This window comes from Haemorhous mexicanus, chromosome 9, assembly GCF_027477595.1.
Source record: "Haemorhous mexicanus isolate bHaeMex1 chromosome 9, bHaeMex1.pri, whole genome shotgun sequence".
Lineage (NCBI taxonomy): Eukaryota > Metazoa > Chordata > Aves > Passeriformes > Fringillidae > Haemorhous > Haemorhous mexicanus.
Genome location: NC_082349.1, coordinates 10,143,698 through 10,162,541, shown reverse-complemented (window position 1 = coordinate 10,162,541; position 18,844 = coordinate 10,143,698). Strand labels below are relative to the sequence as shown.

Sequence of the window (18,844 nt, the reverse complement as noted above, 5' to 3'; positions counted from 1 at the left end):
CCTAGAAATAAGGGTGGTGATGTTTGAGTCCTGGGGTTTTTATGGTGACACAAGAAACTTGCCAGACTTTAATGATCAGTGGGAGCTTCCTTGTGTATATTAAACAGTTGATTCACAGCAAGGCCCAGTTTTAAATGATTGTGAAACCATGCACAGCTGAACATTTATTATTTTGGGACTCTGTGTTCTACTAAGGCAGGACATGAACACACCATTTTCCACTGGGATTGCACCAAGAGGCACAAACACAGGCCAATGGGTGGCTCTTCCCCCAGCCAGGGTAGGAGCTGATGGCCTGCAGATCAGGTCAGATATAGGGAAAATAAGCAATATTAGGGCCACAGAGGGAAGGAAGTGGGCAATACTTTCTTCGTTGCACAGGGAAAGGCTGGGTAATCCAAGAGTACTAACACCTGAAGTGGAACAGGATTGTCTTGCTTTTGTCCAGACTTAGTAGGGCATAACAGCCCTTCTGCTCTGGCTGTGCCATCTTAGTATGATGCAGGCAGAGCCTAAGTCCAAGTCACCTTTCACAGTTCAGAAACCCTCAGAGTGCTCAGCCCCACTCTGCTCCCAGAACCTTAACTATTGAGCACAAAATGCCCAAGCTGCAGAGGAGGATCATACCTGAGTTGAAGTACTCCTTCTTTAAGTCCTTGTGACTAATGTTTGCTCACATCCCTCAAGGAGCCCTAACTCTTTCGCTGTCTTTCCCAGGCCAGCCCTGAAACACTGCACACAACTGATCCAGTCCAGGCTGAATAACTGGCCTCCAGTATAGCTGGCAGCTCCAGACACAGCAAGGATGCAGTCCACAGATGGCAGGTGCAGGGGGTGACCTTGTCACTTACATTACACCCTTGACTTTCAGAGGGAGAATATAGCTCTAAGAAAAGAGGGAGTAATGGCAGAAGGGGTATGATGTTTGCATAGCTGCAGCCTGTGTGGCTGAACCTGGAGCTCACACAACTATTTTGTGCTTTTGAAGGCAAATGCTGAACTGAGCTGAATAAGTAAAAGAGCAGGCACTAGCACATGCCCTACAACTGTTCCTCCCCTGACCTGCTCTTTCCCAGAGGAAGGGTCTGCAGGGCAATCTGGACCCAGGCTGCACACAAGGGCCATGGCAGCACACAGCTACACCTAAGCCACCTTTCCCCCTGTTAGGGGATCCCAGCAGTATCTCAAAATTAAGAGACAAAATGTATTTTGAGTGATTTTTATGTAAACATTACAAGTATAAAGACTTTGAAAAGAAACTTCATCCAAGAAATCAGCCTCCCTACCAACAACCAGCCAGGCTTTAGGAGGTGTTAAACTTTACCATAATCAACAAGAAATACTTTTTATGGGACAGATAAGATAGTGAGATCCAAAAACATTTATTTATTCAACTTCTTAAAATAGTGGTTTTTACAATCACATAGTCCATTTTCTTTCCTTCGAGAAAAAGCAAAACTTGTAACAGTTTTGCAATGCTTCAAGCATATCTGGAAAAGGTAATGTACTATAATGTGCAGTTAGTTCTCTAGGGGAGACCATTGTCACCAGCAAAGGGCTAGCTATCTCAGGCAGAGACTGCAGACTCTCAGGCCCCCTACCCAAGCCTTGCAGTGGCTGCATTTTAGCACTTTGCTGAGTACCCTGATACAGGCCATGAAGAAAAAGGCTGCTGTGTTCACTGCCCTTGGGCATGTGACCTGCAGACACCCTACCACATTTAAAACAGGAGTGATACAAACCACTGACAAACATGCAAGACAAGACAAGTGCATGAAAGATTGCTTGTGAACCAGGTTTTGCTGTAATGATTAAAGCCTCTGCCAGCTCATCTGCTTGCTGGCTTGCTCCTCTAGTTGCATGGCAGTCCCCAGGGCATCCAGTGTTTCTGTAAAAAAAGTTAAGATCAACAGGGTGACTGATGAGGAAGCTGAACTCTCCAGAACAGCTGTCAGTCTCAGCAGTCCTCAGCTATGCAGGACTGGGTGCTCAAACCCCCCACAGGTATGCTGGTGTTACTTTCAGGTCCTTGGAAAAGCAGTAGTGACAGTGCTAGTCAGATACAGGCTCTAACGTACCTCTGACACTAAGGAAATTTCTTGAGCTGTCCTCTATGAAGTACTTAGCTCTGCTCACAAAGGTCTCAAGATCATAATCTGGTTTCTCTGTGATTTCCAAGAGGCAGTCAAGTTCAGTAGCCATTTTCTGTATTTACAAGGATAACAGTGATGAGAAATGGACTTTCTAGAAATTCAATTAGTTTCTTCAAATCTGGCAGTCAAATCAACATAGCTGAACTTCTACAGACCAGGAGCCATCAGTGCTCATTAGCAGCAAGTAGAGGTTGCTATTTGGAGGGGAAACGGAATTGGCAAAAGCACTGAAATCCCCCAGTTTAACCCCTAGCTTTTCAGCTAGGCCAGAAAACACAGGAAAAAGTTGTCAATGAGGAAAAAGTAGCAAAGTAGCACCCATAGTACAGCATCTTGCATTGGTGCCTCCCCAAAAGCACTTGGCCTAGCCAAAGCAAGATGCTATCAACACACAGAAGGTGGCCTGGGCTGGGTTTGCTGCTCCCCCCTACCTGTCTCAGTTCTCTGAGCTGTTCTACAACCTTCTCCTCCCGTTCACTAATTTGAGTCATAACCTCTCGATAGTTGAACATGTGTGGAGAGAGTTCATCCTCCTCATCCTTGGACAACTGCAAGAAACAGCCCAGGTAAGAACAGCAAGTTGTTCCCAGCTTTGAGTTCTGGTTAGCCCACTGCACACACATACATTGAGTTGAAGACCTGAGCCTTCAGTACTGGTCTCAGCCTCCTCAGTCTCCATCTGACACTGAGTTTCACCACCTCCATCATGAGGGCTGAGCTCTTTCACTCTGCAACAAGAAGATTTGTCACTCGAATTCATCTTTCATCAGTTTCTTGGCTAGAGCATCACAAAGCAGCTGCTGCAGTCAATCAGCACTCAGCAAGAAACAATCAGTTGCACTTTAAGAGTCACACAGTTACCATCCACAGAACAGGCTTACATGGGCAGAAACTCCTGAATACTGTGGGAAGGAAAGCCAGAAGATGTTTGTGTTAAGGAAACTTTCCTGTCTGGCATCCAAGAGCCACTCTGGCAGTTACACTTGCATAAGTTGAGCTGGGACCAAAATCCCTTCACAGCAGGTGGTACATACCCCTTGTATGTGTGTGACTATGCTATAGCAAATATACTATAAAGGTTACAGTCATAGATTCTTAAGTAAGTTAAGTATTTGCAAGTAAGTTAGGCCTGTGAGTGTTGTGCTTATAGTAAATTCAATAGAATCTTATGTTAAATCATTTAAATTAGGCTATGGATTGAGTGCAGTTAAAATCTTCAGGCCTAAACAGTTGGTCAAGTCCAGGGCTATGTTTGACAAGGGGGTCACATGAACCTTGTAACTCAAGGGGAGGGTCTCCTTTAGTCCTTTTCATCTTTACCCTTTCTTTTTCTAACCTTACCCCTTTTTCCATTCCTCAGGCTTCCAGGTAGATAATTTCAAGTTTATTTTCATTTTAGATTTATTGATTTTAGTCAATTTTCTCCTCTGTGTGCTTTAACCACCTAGTCAGTAGTAGAGTGAACCCTGCCAACAAACTGTCTTTCACTTAATTTTGAACCTGCTTTTGCTGCTACCTTTGCCAGTGATTCTTTGAGTGAACTAAAACACTCATTCATGACACACATTCTTAGCACACCCTTACAGATAGGTCACAAAGTACTACAAAAAGTAAAAGGCATGGAGATAAGCATTCAGGACAGGGTAAACTCCCTACAAGAACCAGGGCAGTCTGAAGTCTAGCATGAGAGGAGATTCCTTTGAGGAAAAAAGAGACATTACTCATGGTTTTACATCATCTCTATTATGTCTCACAACACCCAGGTTGGTTTCATATGACAGCTCTAAGATACTTTGCTCTTAACAACCATCCTCCAGGTTGCCAATACAAACAATACAAGAGAACTTGAGGTTCCAAAGGTCAGAGTAAAAGCAGCTAAAACACCTTTTACAATAAGATTATAATCCCCAGGTCAGAAAGGCCATTACCTGTCAGCATATCTCAGTGTGTTTAAGGTGTATTCACACGAACTCATGCCTGGAGAAATCATTGCTATCTGCAAACACAAAGGAAACCTTAGTGACTCCTATCTGACTTTTGCTCATTAATGCTCCTACAGATCTCACCACACAGCTGGGACATTTGAGGACAAAGGGCTGGAGTTGAGACAGCCACATCCATTATTCTTTATGGATTCTGCAGGACATGCCAGCACCCCTGCATCCAACTTTCCACTGTCTTTGTGTGCACCTGCTGTGCTTCACCATCCACAGAAAGCAGAGCGCTTTGAGACCACACCAAGCTGTTTTGCAGATTCACTGTATTAAAAAGACTTGCAGAGCTCTGCTTCTACGACAGCTGGGCACATCTCACAAATTTATCATCTCGCTCACCATGGGCAAGTTCCCATGAGGAAAATATTTGGGTTTTTTTGTTTGTTTAACAAGATCTAAAGCTTCCTGACTTAAAAAAAAAAAAAAACTGCTGTAGAGGAAGGTGCAGCTATTTGGTTGAATTATAGAACCCAAGCATTGTGTTTGACATGTGCATACTCACCATGCAGGTCCTTGAGTTTGCTCCTATGAAAGAGTCTCTTAGCACCTGTGTCAGCTTGCTCTCCCGAAAAGGGGTATGAGACTTGTTCTGCCCTAAAGCTCGGATGCACTCCTACAAAAAGACAGGTCTTGTGAATGCAGTATTGGCACCTCTCTTCAAACAGCTCTGCAAGCTATCAACCACCAATTGCTGGTAAACCCAACAGGCTGAAGAATGGTCACATGTATTGCTCCAAGTTCTTAATAGTTTTTAAAATATACTCCAGGTATCTGACTGTCACAGGACAGTAGTATAGCCATCATGTCCCAAACCATCCCCCACTAAAAAAGGTCATATTGAATGAAGCTTGAAATAGCTATACCAGTGTCTGGCCTGACAAGACTGCCCTACTTTCCTGGAAACCTTCTAAATGAAAGTATACTCTATTTTTAGGTTGCTCACATCCTAAACTAGTACTTTTTTTGGGTTTTTCCTCTTACTGGAACGAAACAGAACAGAATCTCAGAGATAGAATCCACATGCGAGTTATCACTCTGGTCCAGGAGTCGTAGCTCACCTTCAAAGCTAGCAAGCTCTTATTGATTTCAGCACCTTCCATCCGTGTCTGCCGATCAGCATTAGATGTGTCTGCCCCCCTTTCATTTCCTGCCAGATCCACCAAGGAAAATTTGCCAATCATTTGTCCTCTTCGGCGCAGGATGATTTGGAAGCAGGCATGTGACCGGGAAGAGCTGGCATTTGCAAATGTCTGCCCAGATGTCCTACAGCAGAGATGCAAACAAGCCTTAGGAATGTGTAACAAAACAACAGGTCCTGACAGCACTAGATAAGACCTGTAGCCATTCAATTAACCTCTTAGGATTTATCCCACACATTAATACTTTTAAGTTCGTGTAAACTATAGAATTGCTTCTGATATAAGAGCACAGAACTACTGTGTGAAAAATACCAACCTGCACCCTGGTTATAGAAATTTAATGCTATTTATGCTGCCTGGCTCAACTCAGCCAGCCTATATTGGAATGCCTTTCTGAGTGCTAAAGCCTCACATGCACTTGAGCTGGAAGTCACACCTTCAGCACACCACATGTCATTTTCCTAATGCATCTGCCATTATACAGTAAGCTCAGCCAAGCTCCCCACTAAACAGCATTAGTTGTGCTAGCACATTACAATCATGGTAAATCCCTTTCTCCAGCCAAGCTGGCTTGGCACTTCACCTCTGCTATGCAGCTGCACCTGCCCCATCACTGCAAGGCACAGAGTGCCATCTTTTAATTTAAATCTCCCTGTGATCTTCTTTATCATTTATTCCCTGAGAATGCTGGCAGGTTCACTGTCCCACTGTCATCCCTGCTACTGGGGAAAAAGGAGAAAGTAGCCTGAAATGTAAAAACAGTTCATGACTAAATTACTAGCCAAAAAAGGCTGCACAGAATGCTGAATAAGCTTTTAGGATGTGCCTATTTGCCCACACAGTGCAATACAGAAGCCAAGAAGCTCTCATTTGCCTACAAACAATTCCACAGTAGTGGCAACTTAACTGAAGCAGATAACACTTGGTAATACAGATTTTAGCTCCCAATTAAAGATACCAGTATGATGGCAGAGCTGCCCCTACCACAGCCTTTCCTGCCAGGATGATGTGCCAAGCCTACAGCTGTCCCTTAGCACCTGCTTTCAAGGACTCTTTAGACAGGATTCCTGAACAACATGCAGTATTTTTGTTGCCATTGGAATAGCTTGTCTGGCCTGCAGTTAAGCCAAACCATTTTTGCAATTATGGTTATACCAGCTGCTGTTTCTTGATCTTACAAGCCCACTGGGAGCTACTTGTATTCCAGCAAACTAGCTGATACTAGAAAGCACCAAGGCAGCCATCTCCTCATGTGAATGGTTTCTCTTGTTGGAGTTCCATGAGGATATATGAAGGAGGAGCTCTGATACTTTCTATGGGAGGCAGGCTGAACCCACCCCTTCTACTCCTTTGTTGTGTAACCACTCCCTGGCATTCATGCAGAGGTGCTGCTCAGTGCCTTTCCTGGGAACAACAAGCTTCTGTTTAAATCTCAAAGCACCAGCTACAGCCATCCTATATGCTTTTCTAAACATGGAGATGCAACAGGACATGACTCCTTTTATAGGTTTTAAGTCACCAAACCTGCAGGCACTGCCCATCGAGATCATTCTGATGACATCCTCAGCACAGCTAACTGGTTTTTCTTGGAGACCAACAACCTGGACCTGTTGCTTGCCATCCTCCAGAACTCGAAGTTTGGCCTTCTTATTCAAGAGGTCAAACACCTATATTTAGGCAAAAAGATTGAGGCACATCTGAACAAGAACTCCTTGTAAGTATTTTTCCCCTGTCTTTGTATAAAGCTATATAGAAACAGCATCTTTAACATAGACTTCAAATTCAAATCAAAACACACCTATATAAACAGAATACATAGAACTATAGAAAGTATGACATTTGATTCAGCTACTTATGAAATATTCAACCAAAGAAATCAGGTCAGGATTTAAAAATAAAAAGAGTCTTACTTTTCCATTGTATATTTCAAAGAAAGTAACATAGACTTCCAGATTCTGATTCCTGTACCTGGGCTGGTTTAGGAGGAGGAAGACATCTTGTGCTAGTGAGGAAAGACAGAAGTTTAGTTAACTGGTTTAAAACACATTCCAGTTGCTACTTGATCTACTGTCAAACACTGCACAGCTATAAGGCAGTGTCTAGCACTGAGTGACAGTCGTCCAAACAAATGCTAACAATCAGTGCTGTGCTACCATCTGGAGAACAGATTGAACAGCATCCTCACCCAGGGACTGAAAACAGGGAAATACAGGAGTTTCAACTGCTAATGCCACCCACAGACAACAATCCTTACTGCTCTGACGGAACACTGGGATCCTCTATTGTTTTGGACAGGCTGAAAAAGTCACATGTTTGTGTTTCAAGTACATCTTGCAGAAAGTTTAGAAAACATGCACTGAACATCTGCATTGCTGAAGTTTGGAGACAATATACCAGCTTAGTTGACCCTGTGGCTGAATCCAGTGCAGCTTTTCACAATTAGGCTCCAGATTTTGAAGCTGAGCTGAAAAGCAAAGACTCCTTCCAGGCCAGTCATAACTATTTCTCAGAGATCAGCCAACAGTTGTTCCTGGTACAGCTGCCTTGCTGCTGACTAAGTTCACACTGTGTCTTTCTAAAGGGAAGGTAAAGGTGAGGTTTTGTGGTACTTTCTAGACATTATATCAAGGAGGGTCTTCTAAGCATCTATTTTCTGAAATAATTTTGGACATGCTAGTTTTTTTGCATGCTACTTTTTTTTGCAAAGAAACACAATACATGCATCCTTTTGCCTAACAAATTTTATATCACAAATGGGTGGAGTTGTGTTGTACTCAGATATGTCTGAGACAAAAGCAAGGCAGAAGAATCAAAATTAAATGGTTCTGCCCAGCAAATGCCTAATTAAAAAATGTATCAGAAACAAGTAGCTTCTGGTGAGTTCAGTATGGATATAGACACTTACAGGCTAGAGGAAAAATATTTTGTGAAACAAATGAAAAAATAATCATACCGCCTGCAAACACCAGCTCTTATTACTGAAAACACAAATACTTTATGTATCTTCTACTGGACATGTTTAAAATAACCATAAAAAACATATCTTCTCTAGTTAAATAAAACAAGCATTAATCTGATTTTTGTATGTATTGAAGAATCAACTCACAGGCATAAGCATATATGCCCCTTGAGGCATTCTGGCCTCTCCCAGAGAAGTCTCCACCCATAGTCTGTGAAGAGAAAAGGCCAGAGGTCAGGCATGGCACCAACAAGTCAGCCTAGCTGATCTTAGTCCCAAAACAGACTAGGAAGTTACCACAGATAAGCCCCAATGCCAGCAAGATTACTGGAATGCAGTGCCAAATTAGTTTGCAGCTTCCCTATCAGTTCAAAAAGAAGATCTGGCCTACACAAAGCAGTGCACCTGTAAGGCTCTGGGGTGCAGAGTCAAATCAGCTGTTCCTCCAAGGAAACTACTTGGACAGTGCAACCAAACAGCCTCTAGTCAGAAGAGAAAGCTTCATTTGTTAGGATCTAGGTCAAAACATTTTTACAACTACTTGCAAAAGTTAACATGAAGATACAAATTTAGAGCAGACAATACCTTTAACTCCTTTGACCAAAGTATCTTTAATTACAAAAAAAATTTCAGTCAGTGCTATCCTAGTGACTTGTTCTACCACTGTTATTTAAAACAGCTGAATCCCATGACACAATCTACCAGAGTTTAAATGTGCAGCACTCCAGCCTCAAGGTACAGCTGTTGTCCCTGCACTAATTTTGCCCTAGGACTGGGAAGAGAAAGTAACTTCACCTATGATTTTAGTGCATCACAGCTGTATTCCTGTAATGAAGCTCAGGTAAGTAGGTTTCTTTGCCCTTTCCAGTGCAATGAAGGCAGCCTATGTTCAAACTTGTAAAAAGCTCCAACTTCTTGTCTGGATTACTGGAAAAGATCTACAGCTCACTACATAACACTAAAGATAGGTGGTCCTAGCCTAAAACTTGCCTCTATCACTGAACAACAGCAATGACTGTCTGATTACTCAAAGCAGTGCATTAGCCCAGTCCAGTGCAGATCACTGTTGTTTGAGGTAAATGCTTCTTGCAGGACTGGACAGTACATTTGACTCCACTATCATGCTGTGAGGATTCTTCCCCATAGTTCCCAGAAGAAGAAAGTTAAAGACAACACAGCTGTTGAAAGTTTAGAGCAAGCTTTCTCTTTTGAGACAAAAGAATTTTTCACAACTCTTAAAGCTGCAACTGTTAGACTGGAAGGGTGGTTAGAAAGCAAATACACTAACTCACCCCCTTCACAAACAATACCAGATCACTTAAATATTTATGTGCATCACGAGGCTTATTTTTATATAATTGCTGAATTCTTTGGAATGCCTCCAAGCTCAAAGTGCAGGAGAGACTAGCCTATGTCTCAGATGTAGGCTAACAGTCCCTCTATACAGACAGGAGTTAAACAGCAACAGGTACTTGAGGCAAGGAATACCCATTACTAAAACTGACCTATCAATACATCCTAAATCTTTGAAAAGGCAGATTTTCTTTTTTTTAAAGAGAAAAAAATATTTTTATATTTCTTATTTCTTTTTTTTTTTATAAAAAGATTTTTTCCAAATCTTTTGATAAGCCAGTGCAATTTTCCACACAGCCTCAAAGGAAACCCACTAGTACATAAAGCTACAGAAAAAGAATTAACATCTTACAAAGTATTAGCTCTAAGACAATAAAACCAAGATCCAAAATTCTTACACAATCCTACTCACGCTCAAGCATCAGGAAGCTTTGAAATACTTTATCAAAGCTAGAAAATTTGAGACCTTGGAGAAAAACTTACATGTGTCTTGCCACTGCCTGTCTGGCCATATGCAAAGCATGTTGCCTTCCCACCCTCAAAGATGGTCTCTACAAGAGGTCTAGCAGTGAATCTGAATATTTAAAAGATAAAAAAAGTTATAGCAAATATTTCATCCACTGCTTCATCATCAGTTTTAACAAGAAACGAAACTAATAAAATAAGCAAATCCTTAGGCAATCTGCAAGGTTTTGCCAAAAATAAGCCTTAGACTTTTCATCCTTCAGCTTCCTCCAAAAAGGATTTTAATACTTATTTCAAGTAAGTTTCTTAAGCTTAGATGCCATCTGGCCACAGCTCCATGCTTTTATCTGAAAGTCATTTCCAGTAAGCATTACCTGTACACCATTTCATTCGAAGCAGTTTCATCAAATGAAAAGTCAAATCTAAATGTTTGGGTTTCAAGGTATTTCGTTAGGTCCACTTTCTGCTTTGGCTCATGCACCATCAGGACACACTTGCTCGGAACAGTAACCACATCACATTCCTTTTTTTGAAGTTCTGTTGACAGAAAAGACCCTCAGTTTTCATGAAAACAGTTTGAACAAAGTCAACCTGTTCAAGACAGCTGTTTGGTCAGTATACTCACCTTGCTTATTTAGAGGGCGCTTTCTCACACAGACACAAATCCTGTGCTCTTCTATCTAAAAGAAAAGTAAGAAAATAAGTAAATATTTCCCAATTACACTCACTCTTTATTACAGAGAGATCCAGTGCTCCCTCACATCTATTTTTCTTTATGCTGACCAGAGTTACTTCTGAGCCGACCCACTCATGCAGGGATGTCAGTCTTAAAGTGCATTCAGTGCAAAAGCAACACTACAAATAATTTACCTTTATGCAGCAATCTCCTACATGTAAGATGGAAATGCTTTCCAGCAAAATTTATTATATCAATACTGAAGCTAAGGTCAAGTAATTATTCAGGCAAATTAATATTCTCATTTACCCCAGAGGTTTTTGGTAACCTGGAGTTCTTTACTGATGCAGCAGGCTGAGCTATTTGTGCAGCACAGCTACACATCAGATGAGCTGGGAAGTGCATATGCCATTGGGTGAGACAGAAGGGAAAGGTAACAAGCTCTTCTACTGTCACACAAGCAATAGGTACACAGGGTGTTTGAATGGCTGAGAATACTGACCAAGCCAGGGTTCTCTAGTTTCCAACCTCTACTTTTGCTCCTCCACTTTTTGACATATTTTAAAAATCAATCAACATGTTCTGTAATAGGTCAACAGACCATTTTACCTATTCCTACAACAATGGCTGTGCAACTGATGGTCACACATCATTGCATGATAATTTTTGAACCACAGACTTTTCACTAGTGACAAAGTAAAAAAAGACAGCTTAGCCCTTAATAGGGAAGGGAAGTGACCTCACAGATAGCTCCAACTTCCTCAAGCTCACAATATGCTCAGAGGATTTCCAGGGTGCAGTGATGCACCAACTGCTTGAAGCCAACATATTCAGTACAAAATAGAGAAGTCTGTCCACAGGCTGCAGTTAGTAGCCTCAGTATTTACTTACTGGATCACTTATAGATATTGGCTGGCAGTTTAAAGTTGCTCTGAATGCCTGGATCATACGTGCAAATTCCCAGTTTGGACAGGTGCTGTCAAACTCCTGCATGGAAAACCATGGATGTGAATGCAATTGATCTGTTACAGCAAAAAAAGGCCACAGACCATTAAACAAGCAGGTGTATGCAATTCAAAGCATTTTACAAGATTAACAACTTCCTAAAATCAGAATCAATCTATCCTTATGTAGAGCTTTCTAAGAACAAAGCCTGTCCAAAATATGTTTTGGTTTCAACTACTGTAGTACAGGGTCCTATAGAATTTCCCCTTATAGGTGTATTGTAGAGTACTCCACCTGTGCTCGTTTTATCCTGATTTCACTATTTTGAGCTCTCTTTTCTTCTCTCTTGGTTCTCATTTTCTCCATCTCTCTCACAATGTTAGATCTTCTTCGAACTAGATAAAATGAAAACAGTTCCTTGGGTTAAAATTTCATACTAGGTTTTAAGCATAAGACAAATATTTCAACTTTTCCAGGTTGCTGACACAGTAGCTCATACAGCAAACAATCATCTTCAGAAGGATGGCCATTAATTTTGCAGCACTTCCTTCCCAAACCAGATCTATCACAGAAACTGCATCAGAAGTCACACTACCACCGTAAAGCAAAGGCAGCCTTTCTGAGGCACTACCACTGTAACAGAATTACACATCTGTAATAAAAAGTGATCAAGATATCGTGTCTTGCTGCCGAAGTCACCTTTTCAAAGCTCCAGTCTCTGAGTACACAAAGTAGCAATCACAGTGATTCACTGCTGACTGATGAGTCAGTCTTTACCCACTGCTCCCTGGTACCTGGGCTCACTGAGCAGCTTGTTCTAGCAGCAGGCAGATGATTCTCTGTATTTCCATTTACAGTTGCCAGTGAAGCTTCTGGAACACAACCCAGCCCAGTAGGCCTGGTTCGACTAGCTGCAGAAAGAAGCAAAGCCAGACCAAAACCAATAATTAGATTGCAAAGATCAATAATAATTTTGTGATTTGTAAAGCCTCATAGACCACAGGCATTTCTCAACTCCTGCACAGCAGGAGAGTGAACTATCTAAAACCTGTGGTAAATGTGCAAGTAAACTTTAAAATCCTTTGCCAAAAACCAATTTTCATGCAATGCTGCAAATCAACTAGACAAGAATTTAGTATCAAGCTTATTTCAGTGTTTTTGTAAAACTTAACATGAGAGGCATGCCCTCAGCTATTCTTAGGGTAGCCTAGTAAAATAAATAACTACAATTTTGTAGTTCAAGGAGGCTCAAGTTCTTGCTTTACTCAGCCAGTATAGGTAAAACTACTACCAATATGGTTACAGGGTGTGTTGTCAGCAGTGTTTAGGCTCTCCTCTTCCCACTCTAGCACCATGAATACCATTTTATGCTATTAAGCAGATAGCACATCCACCCAATTTGCCCAACCACAGCTCTGGCTAAGAAAGTACATCATTATGCACAACATTGTTTCCAAACTCCTTTGGAAAACACTTCAGGCAGGAGCCCTGGATATTTGCATAGGGGCAGACCTCTAGGTCTCTCATTTTATCTATGAAAAAGTTCAGGTTGCTCTCCCACTGGGATTTGCAGTTTGAATAATTAAATGCACTCAAAGTGAAAACTGTTTCACTTTAAGAATTCACTGGACTGTTTCTCCACTTACCCAGCAACTATTTGCTGTTTCTCTACTTACCAGCCAGATATTTTCTGGTTTGCACAGAAGTGGAGGGATCTACTGCCATCTCATCTTCCTGGAAGCCACACTGGGGTTCTGTGATAGCAGACATCCTGGAACGGCCACGCACAGCTTTGGAAACAGGAATCCAGGGACACTCAGACACTTGCAATTAATCAGTTGTTCACAAAATACAGAGCAGTGGAGAAGAATGTGTGGTTAAAAGGATCTTTCCCAGCAGCAAAGTGCAGGACAAAGCAATGCATGTGGGTGAAAAGTGGTCAATAAACCCACCACTACAGAAAAGCAAACAGTTCATTCCAGATTTGCAATTCCAATGAATTTCTTTCATATCCCACTAAGGATTCACGTAAGGATATGACAGTTCCAGGACCCTAACAATACCTAGGAAGGAGGAAGTTTCAAGTCATAAAACCACTAAATCCTCTGAAGCCCCACACTTGCAGGGCTGTATGAATTAACTCTTTGCTGGTGACGTGGGCACAGCAGCCTGGCAACAGGCCATGGGCAGCACTGTGCCCACCCACCATGAGGGCACCCACACACAGGCTGTGGTAGGCTGGGAGCTCCATGGCACTACAGTCAGTTAAATACCCTGTATAACCACAACAGCAAATCTTTGAAAAATGTCCTTTTGTAGGCAGCCTCCATTTCCACATGGCAAGGTATTTCTTTTGCTGAAATCAAGTCCTTTACAAAGCTTCTTAGGACAAGGATTGGAATATTTACCTCGATAGATTTGTTTTAAAAAAAGCAAATCTGATATGAAAAAGAAAGTGTGATATGCAAGCTAGAACTCCCTTCAGCTCTCATGACCAACAATTATTAGAATTTATCCAGAATGAATAATTTATTTCAAAGGACACCAGATTTGTTAGAGACCAAAGGTTCTTTCAATTCTGAATCAAATTCCTTAGAACCATACACAAAATCCATTGTCCCTATTAACTCTTTACCTTGAATCTTCTGCTCATGTGCAGAGACATTAGATGTGACTGCTGCAATTTTAGAAACAAAAAGCATCAGTTTCATTATAATCAGAAAGGACATTTTATTCCATTTTCTCTTGTCCCACATGCCCAGACCTGATCTCATATCACACTCAACAAACACTGTTTCTATAAATGCTGGTGCTCCTGGACAGGCAGATTAACTGGAGGATTCACTCCATCTAAATGGGTTTGATTCAAGTGATTCTTGTATGTGAAGATATTCAGCATCTCAAAAATTCCTTTTGATTCGTGGGACTGAGCCAATATCTATTCCTTAATTGTGAAAGCACTGCTTCTCCTTCTCTCCTTTCCTGAATAAGATGGAGACCAACACCTGCTGATCTTCTTTAATTTGTTTAGTCTAAGAACATGAGTGAAACCGATGTTAGCTTTCTAAATGGTGCAGTGCAGAGTTTGCAACAGGACAGATACTCTGACACTCCTGGGCTTTAGGTAGTTATAACAATAGAAATTATTTGACAAATACTGAAAACACTGCTGCTCTAAGCTCTGAGCAGGGACAAGACTGTGCCACTAGGACAGGCAGCAGATATTTTAGTTATGCAATTAGATTCTATACTTCAGGAGAGCTGTGACCTCTGCAAGGACATGTTTCCATCAACCAGTGACTGGATTAACACACATTGTGTTTTCCAGCTGGCTATCCAGTTCTATTAACAGACCTATATATAGACACCCATGACTTTACCACATCATTTTGCTTATCAGTCCACAAAAATTATGGCGTTCTCTGAATCTGAGAAAGATCAGGATCTGTACTGTACTCCAGTACAAAACAGCTTCTTACACATTAGGATTCTTGGATAACTCCTGCCCCTCTGATGCTAGGGAATTTGTACTGCTATCTTCTGGGACCAGCTTCCCTGTCTCTCATTGCATGCAACAGAAGAGGCCAAACATGCCCAGATGTTTTGTTTACAGCTCAGATGAATGGAGAAGCACAAGTTTTGGCTAACCATGCACTTTAAGAGAATCGTTAAATCAGCAATCATTCAACCTCAGCATCATACAGTGTATTACAAATAGACCTGTAATGCTGCCATTTGCAATTCAAAAAGCCTAAAGAGTCAGCTAATAAAGCTAAGAGAACATAGAAAATAGACGTTTTCTAACTCCTGACACCTCAGGAAGAACAATTTCTTAGCAATCCCACAGTGACAGCTCTATCTACCCTTCTGGCTTTGCTCAGCACATTGTACTGACATGCAATCAGGGAGCTGGGCACACCAGCTGGCACTCTGGCTGCCTGCTCTGAAAAGTCTCCAAGCATAAAGCTCTACTTATTGTCCAGGGAGACTGCTTGATGAGGAGACATACATTTGTCACCACGATTTCTTTTCTTTTCTATTCCTTTCTACTCTCATTCTGACACTTGTAATCTTAATAATTGCCACTTAACTTCTCTTGTTTGTGGCATTTTCAAAGCTCCATACAGAGTTTTAAAATTCACTGTGACAGCAACTGCCTAGTGACATTTAAAGCAGGGAATAACTACAGCAATAGTGCAGAAGAGGAGAACACATGAACAAAGCCCAGCTCACAGGAGCAGGACAGCAACCTGTCAGGAAAGTTCCTGCCCTCAGGAGTCCAAACATTGGTATGAGACATTTGTTAGCAGTGCCTAAATGAGCAGCCTTATGATGCACTAAAGTACAATACTATGGCCTCAATGAAAGACCAGCACACTTCCACAGGGGCATAGCAGAGGGGAAAAAAAAAAAAAAAAAGACATTTTCTCACCTTCCCGAGGAGCAGGAATTTTTGAAATGGTTGTTCTACGCTTCTGTTTCTGAAAAACAAGAAATACTGTAAGCAACTGGAGTAAGCAGCAAATACCTAGCACTGCTCTTCAGGGCAACATTAATACAACAAGAATTTCTGACCAAAGCACAACTATGAGACAGAAAAGCAAGTTCGAGATCTCAAATTTTAAGACAGAGTATTATATAGAACAAGACCTATGCGTTAGTACCTTAGAAAAAACAAGACTACTTTAAAGCACTTACCTGTAAAGTTACGTTGTCTTGCAAGGGAACATTCTCTTTCACATCAGCAGGAGGTAGTTCTAATAATTCAGGATTTATTGCAATGACATCATTAATATCAACCTGCAAAAGCAAAGGCAGGATTTCACATGGTAGAATACTGCTGCTTCCACTTCGGGACTGTTTTTTTTTTCTAATTTGGACTTTCAGTGAAAGCAAACCATTAAAATTGCTTGGAAGAACAAAACAGTAGTTCCTATTCCATTTGAACTATCTGATACATCTAAATACACCAGGCAAAATGTCCTAGTTAAGCCATTTACCCTCATCTGCCAAACACCACACAGCTCTGCAGGTGCCATAGAACACTTCTGAAGAGAAGGGCAAAGCCCATTTGGCATCCCCTGCTCTAATCTCCCACTGCTAATCTTAGTAAATCTCAGCAGCTCCGTAACTTCTGTGCTAGGAGAGCATTAAGTGTTTACTGTGTGATTGTGCTTACTAAAATAAACGTCAAAGAGCTGCTTAGACTCTGGGAAATGAAGGATTCAGCATTTAATCCATAACTTAATTCACCTGTATCTTCACTTGCTACTGCAAACAATCTCACCTGGGACTAGCTATTCCTGACTGAGCCCCATGTGAAATCATAATTCTGCCCTTCACCTCAACAAATGCACAGCATATACGCATAAGAAAATTGTTGGATTTTGAAGTATCTTCCTAAAGATTTAACATCTTAACACATAAATGCAATTCAGCCAATAATTATATCCGAATCTGTATATATTTTATATTTGAATACAGCAGGCACATGCACAGAGTAAGATTTAATTTCTAACAACCAGCCAATGGCAACTTTTAAGATTTTCACTGAAATCCCAAGTCTCTATTTCTAGAGACACCAGAAGGACAAGTACATTTACTGAGAATCAGACTTGTTCAAGTGTCAGGAATTCAGCCATATTATCTTCAAATGCCCCAGACTCCCCTCTCTCCCATCCCATCTCACACTGTATTTATTTCACATTGGTGCAGAAATTCAGGAAATCAAACCCAGCCCTGTTAACACAGCACCTTATTAGTAACAGATTTTAAGGAAAGCCTGAAGGCCATAGAGTAAGACACGGAAAGCCAACAAACAGAGCTGGCAAACTGGAATCTTAGGAGCACTGGGACAGTCGACAGTGCAAGAGGCCCAACACCTCCTTGATCCCTCTGAAAGGCAAAGAGTGCACCTTTGGCACTGCAGCTCTCACACTTTACCTTAGCACGTCTAGAGCATTGCTTTCGTTACGTATAAAACAAGGAGAGCATGGAGCGAGCTGCAGCAGCGCAGGGACAGAAGCACCAGGCCGCTCCTGGTGAGCCCCGGGCTTCCGGGGCCCGGCGGCATCGGAGCACCCGGAGAAGGAGGAGGCCGCGAGCAGTCCGCACTCACCTCCTTGCCTTTAGTGACACCACTCTCAGACCACTCCACGGTCACGCAGGAGTGCTCCACGTTCACTACCTTCACCGTGGCCTTATGGATTAAGCCTGGAAAAAGCCAGCATTAAGCCCAAACCTGGCCGCCCCACGCCGCCGGGACTCCCGCGGGCGGCGGAGGCCGAGAGGCTGCAGACGCCCCATTCCCCACTCCTCACCACTGCTCCGCTGGATGTTAATAACGACGCCGGGATAGACGTTGCGGCAGAGGCGGGAGTCCATAGCTCGGGAACAGGAACCACGTCCCGCCCCAGCTGCGAGACACCCGCACAGCAACCGCCGCCGGTTTAAACCCCGCGCGCCGGCGTGCCGCGCGGCCTGCCGGGAGTTGCCCAGGGACTACATCTCCCGGCAGCCCAGGTGGCGGGGCGTGGCTATTGGGAGATGGAGTCCCGGAGAGCGGGCAGCGCCGCCGCTCCCGGGGAAGGGAGGTTGGGGTGATCAGCTTTGCCGCGGCGGTGCGGCTTGGGGTGGTCGGAGGCACCGTCCCGGGACGGCCTCGGGGCTAGTAGAAGATCGAGGTGCGGCTGCATACTCCGTAGAGATTAGGAAAATGTAACGACCAACAGCATAGGAGGACAATGTAAGATTTTTGGGCAACTCAGAGATAGTAGATGTTACTAAAATTGAAGTTTTTCTATTTTTTACCAGAGTAGGGGTAGCTCCACCGAAATGGAGCCTCAAAAAATTTCTCGACACTCGTGCCTGTTCCTCTCCACGGAAATCTTTAGTAAAAGGCGAAAGATTTATACGATCTGAAGAGAAACCAGAGTATGCCTCACATTTCTTCCCCGACATTGCCGGTGTCTGCTCCACCCCACATAGGTCAGGGCGAGCACAGCGTTTTCCCCCCCGGCGCCGCTCCCGGCCCCCCATCCCCGGCCCGGCTCCGGAGGGGGGCACACCGGACAGCCCCTACAGCCCGGGCAGCGGCCGCAGCGCCGGACACAGCGGGGCCGGACACCGGCGGTGCCGCGGGGCACTCTGGGTATGCAAAT

The 18,844-nt window shown here is 42.8% G+C and overlaps 1 protein-coding gene and 1 non-coding gene across 3 annotated transcripts; both read right to left on the bottom strand.

The window, feature by feature from the left end:
* Positions 1–1,205: 1,205 nt before the first annotated feature.
* KIF2C (kinesin family member 2C) lies at positions 1,206–18,641 on the bottom strand. 2 transcript variants are annotated; one of them, XM_059853957.1, is made up of 22 exons: positions 18,005–18,641; positions 17,803–17,897; positions 16,383–16,484; positions 16,117–16,165; positions 14,320–14,361; positions 13,361–13,474; positions 12,479–12,595; positions 11,979–12,079; positions 11,631–11,726; positions 10,689–10,743; positions 10,438–10,600; positions 10,082–10,172; positions 8,393–8,456; positions 7,197–7,288; positions 6,811–6,953; positions 5,206–5,410; positions 4,650–4,760; positions 4,082–4,149; positions 2,779–2,881; positions 2,585–2,701; positions 2,079–2,205; positions 1,206–1,888 (listed from the first exon to the last, which is right to left on the bottom strand). In XM_059853957.1, the coding sequence occupies exons 1-22, from the start codon at positions 18,066–18,068 to the stop codon at positions 1,812–1,814; spliced, it is 2,196 nt and encodes a 731-aa protein (XP_059709940.1). In that variant the 5' UTR covers positions 18,069–18,641; the 3' UTR covers positions 1,206–1,811. The 2 variants fall into 2 exon arrangements, with proteins under 2 accessions (XP_059709940.1, XP_059709941.1); XM_059853958.1 differs by lacking the exon at positions 14,320–14,361.
* LOC132331418 (U5 spliceosomal RNA) lies at positions 18,507–18,621 on the bottom strand. Its single transcript, XR_009487570.1, has one exon. It is a non-coding gene; the product is annotated as a U5 spliceosomal RNA (small nuclear RNA).
* Positions 18,642–18,844: the final 203 nt, after the last annotated feature.

Bases quoted from the DNA above. Each gene is read 5' to 3' on its own strand.
- KIF2C (XM_059853957.1), bottom strand. From the start codon at position 18,068: ATGGACTCCCGCCTCTGCCGCAACGTCTATCCCGGCGTCGTTATTAAC. The intron at 11,727-11,978 runs GTGGAGTACTCT...TTTTCCATGCAG, and splicing joins TCAGGATAAAACGAGCACAG to GAGTTTGACAGCACCTGTCC. The intron at 10,744-11,630 runs GTAAGTAAATAC...CTTTTCTTTTAG, and splicing joins CAATATCTATAAGTGATCCA to ATAGAAGAGCACAGGATTTG.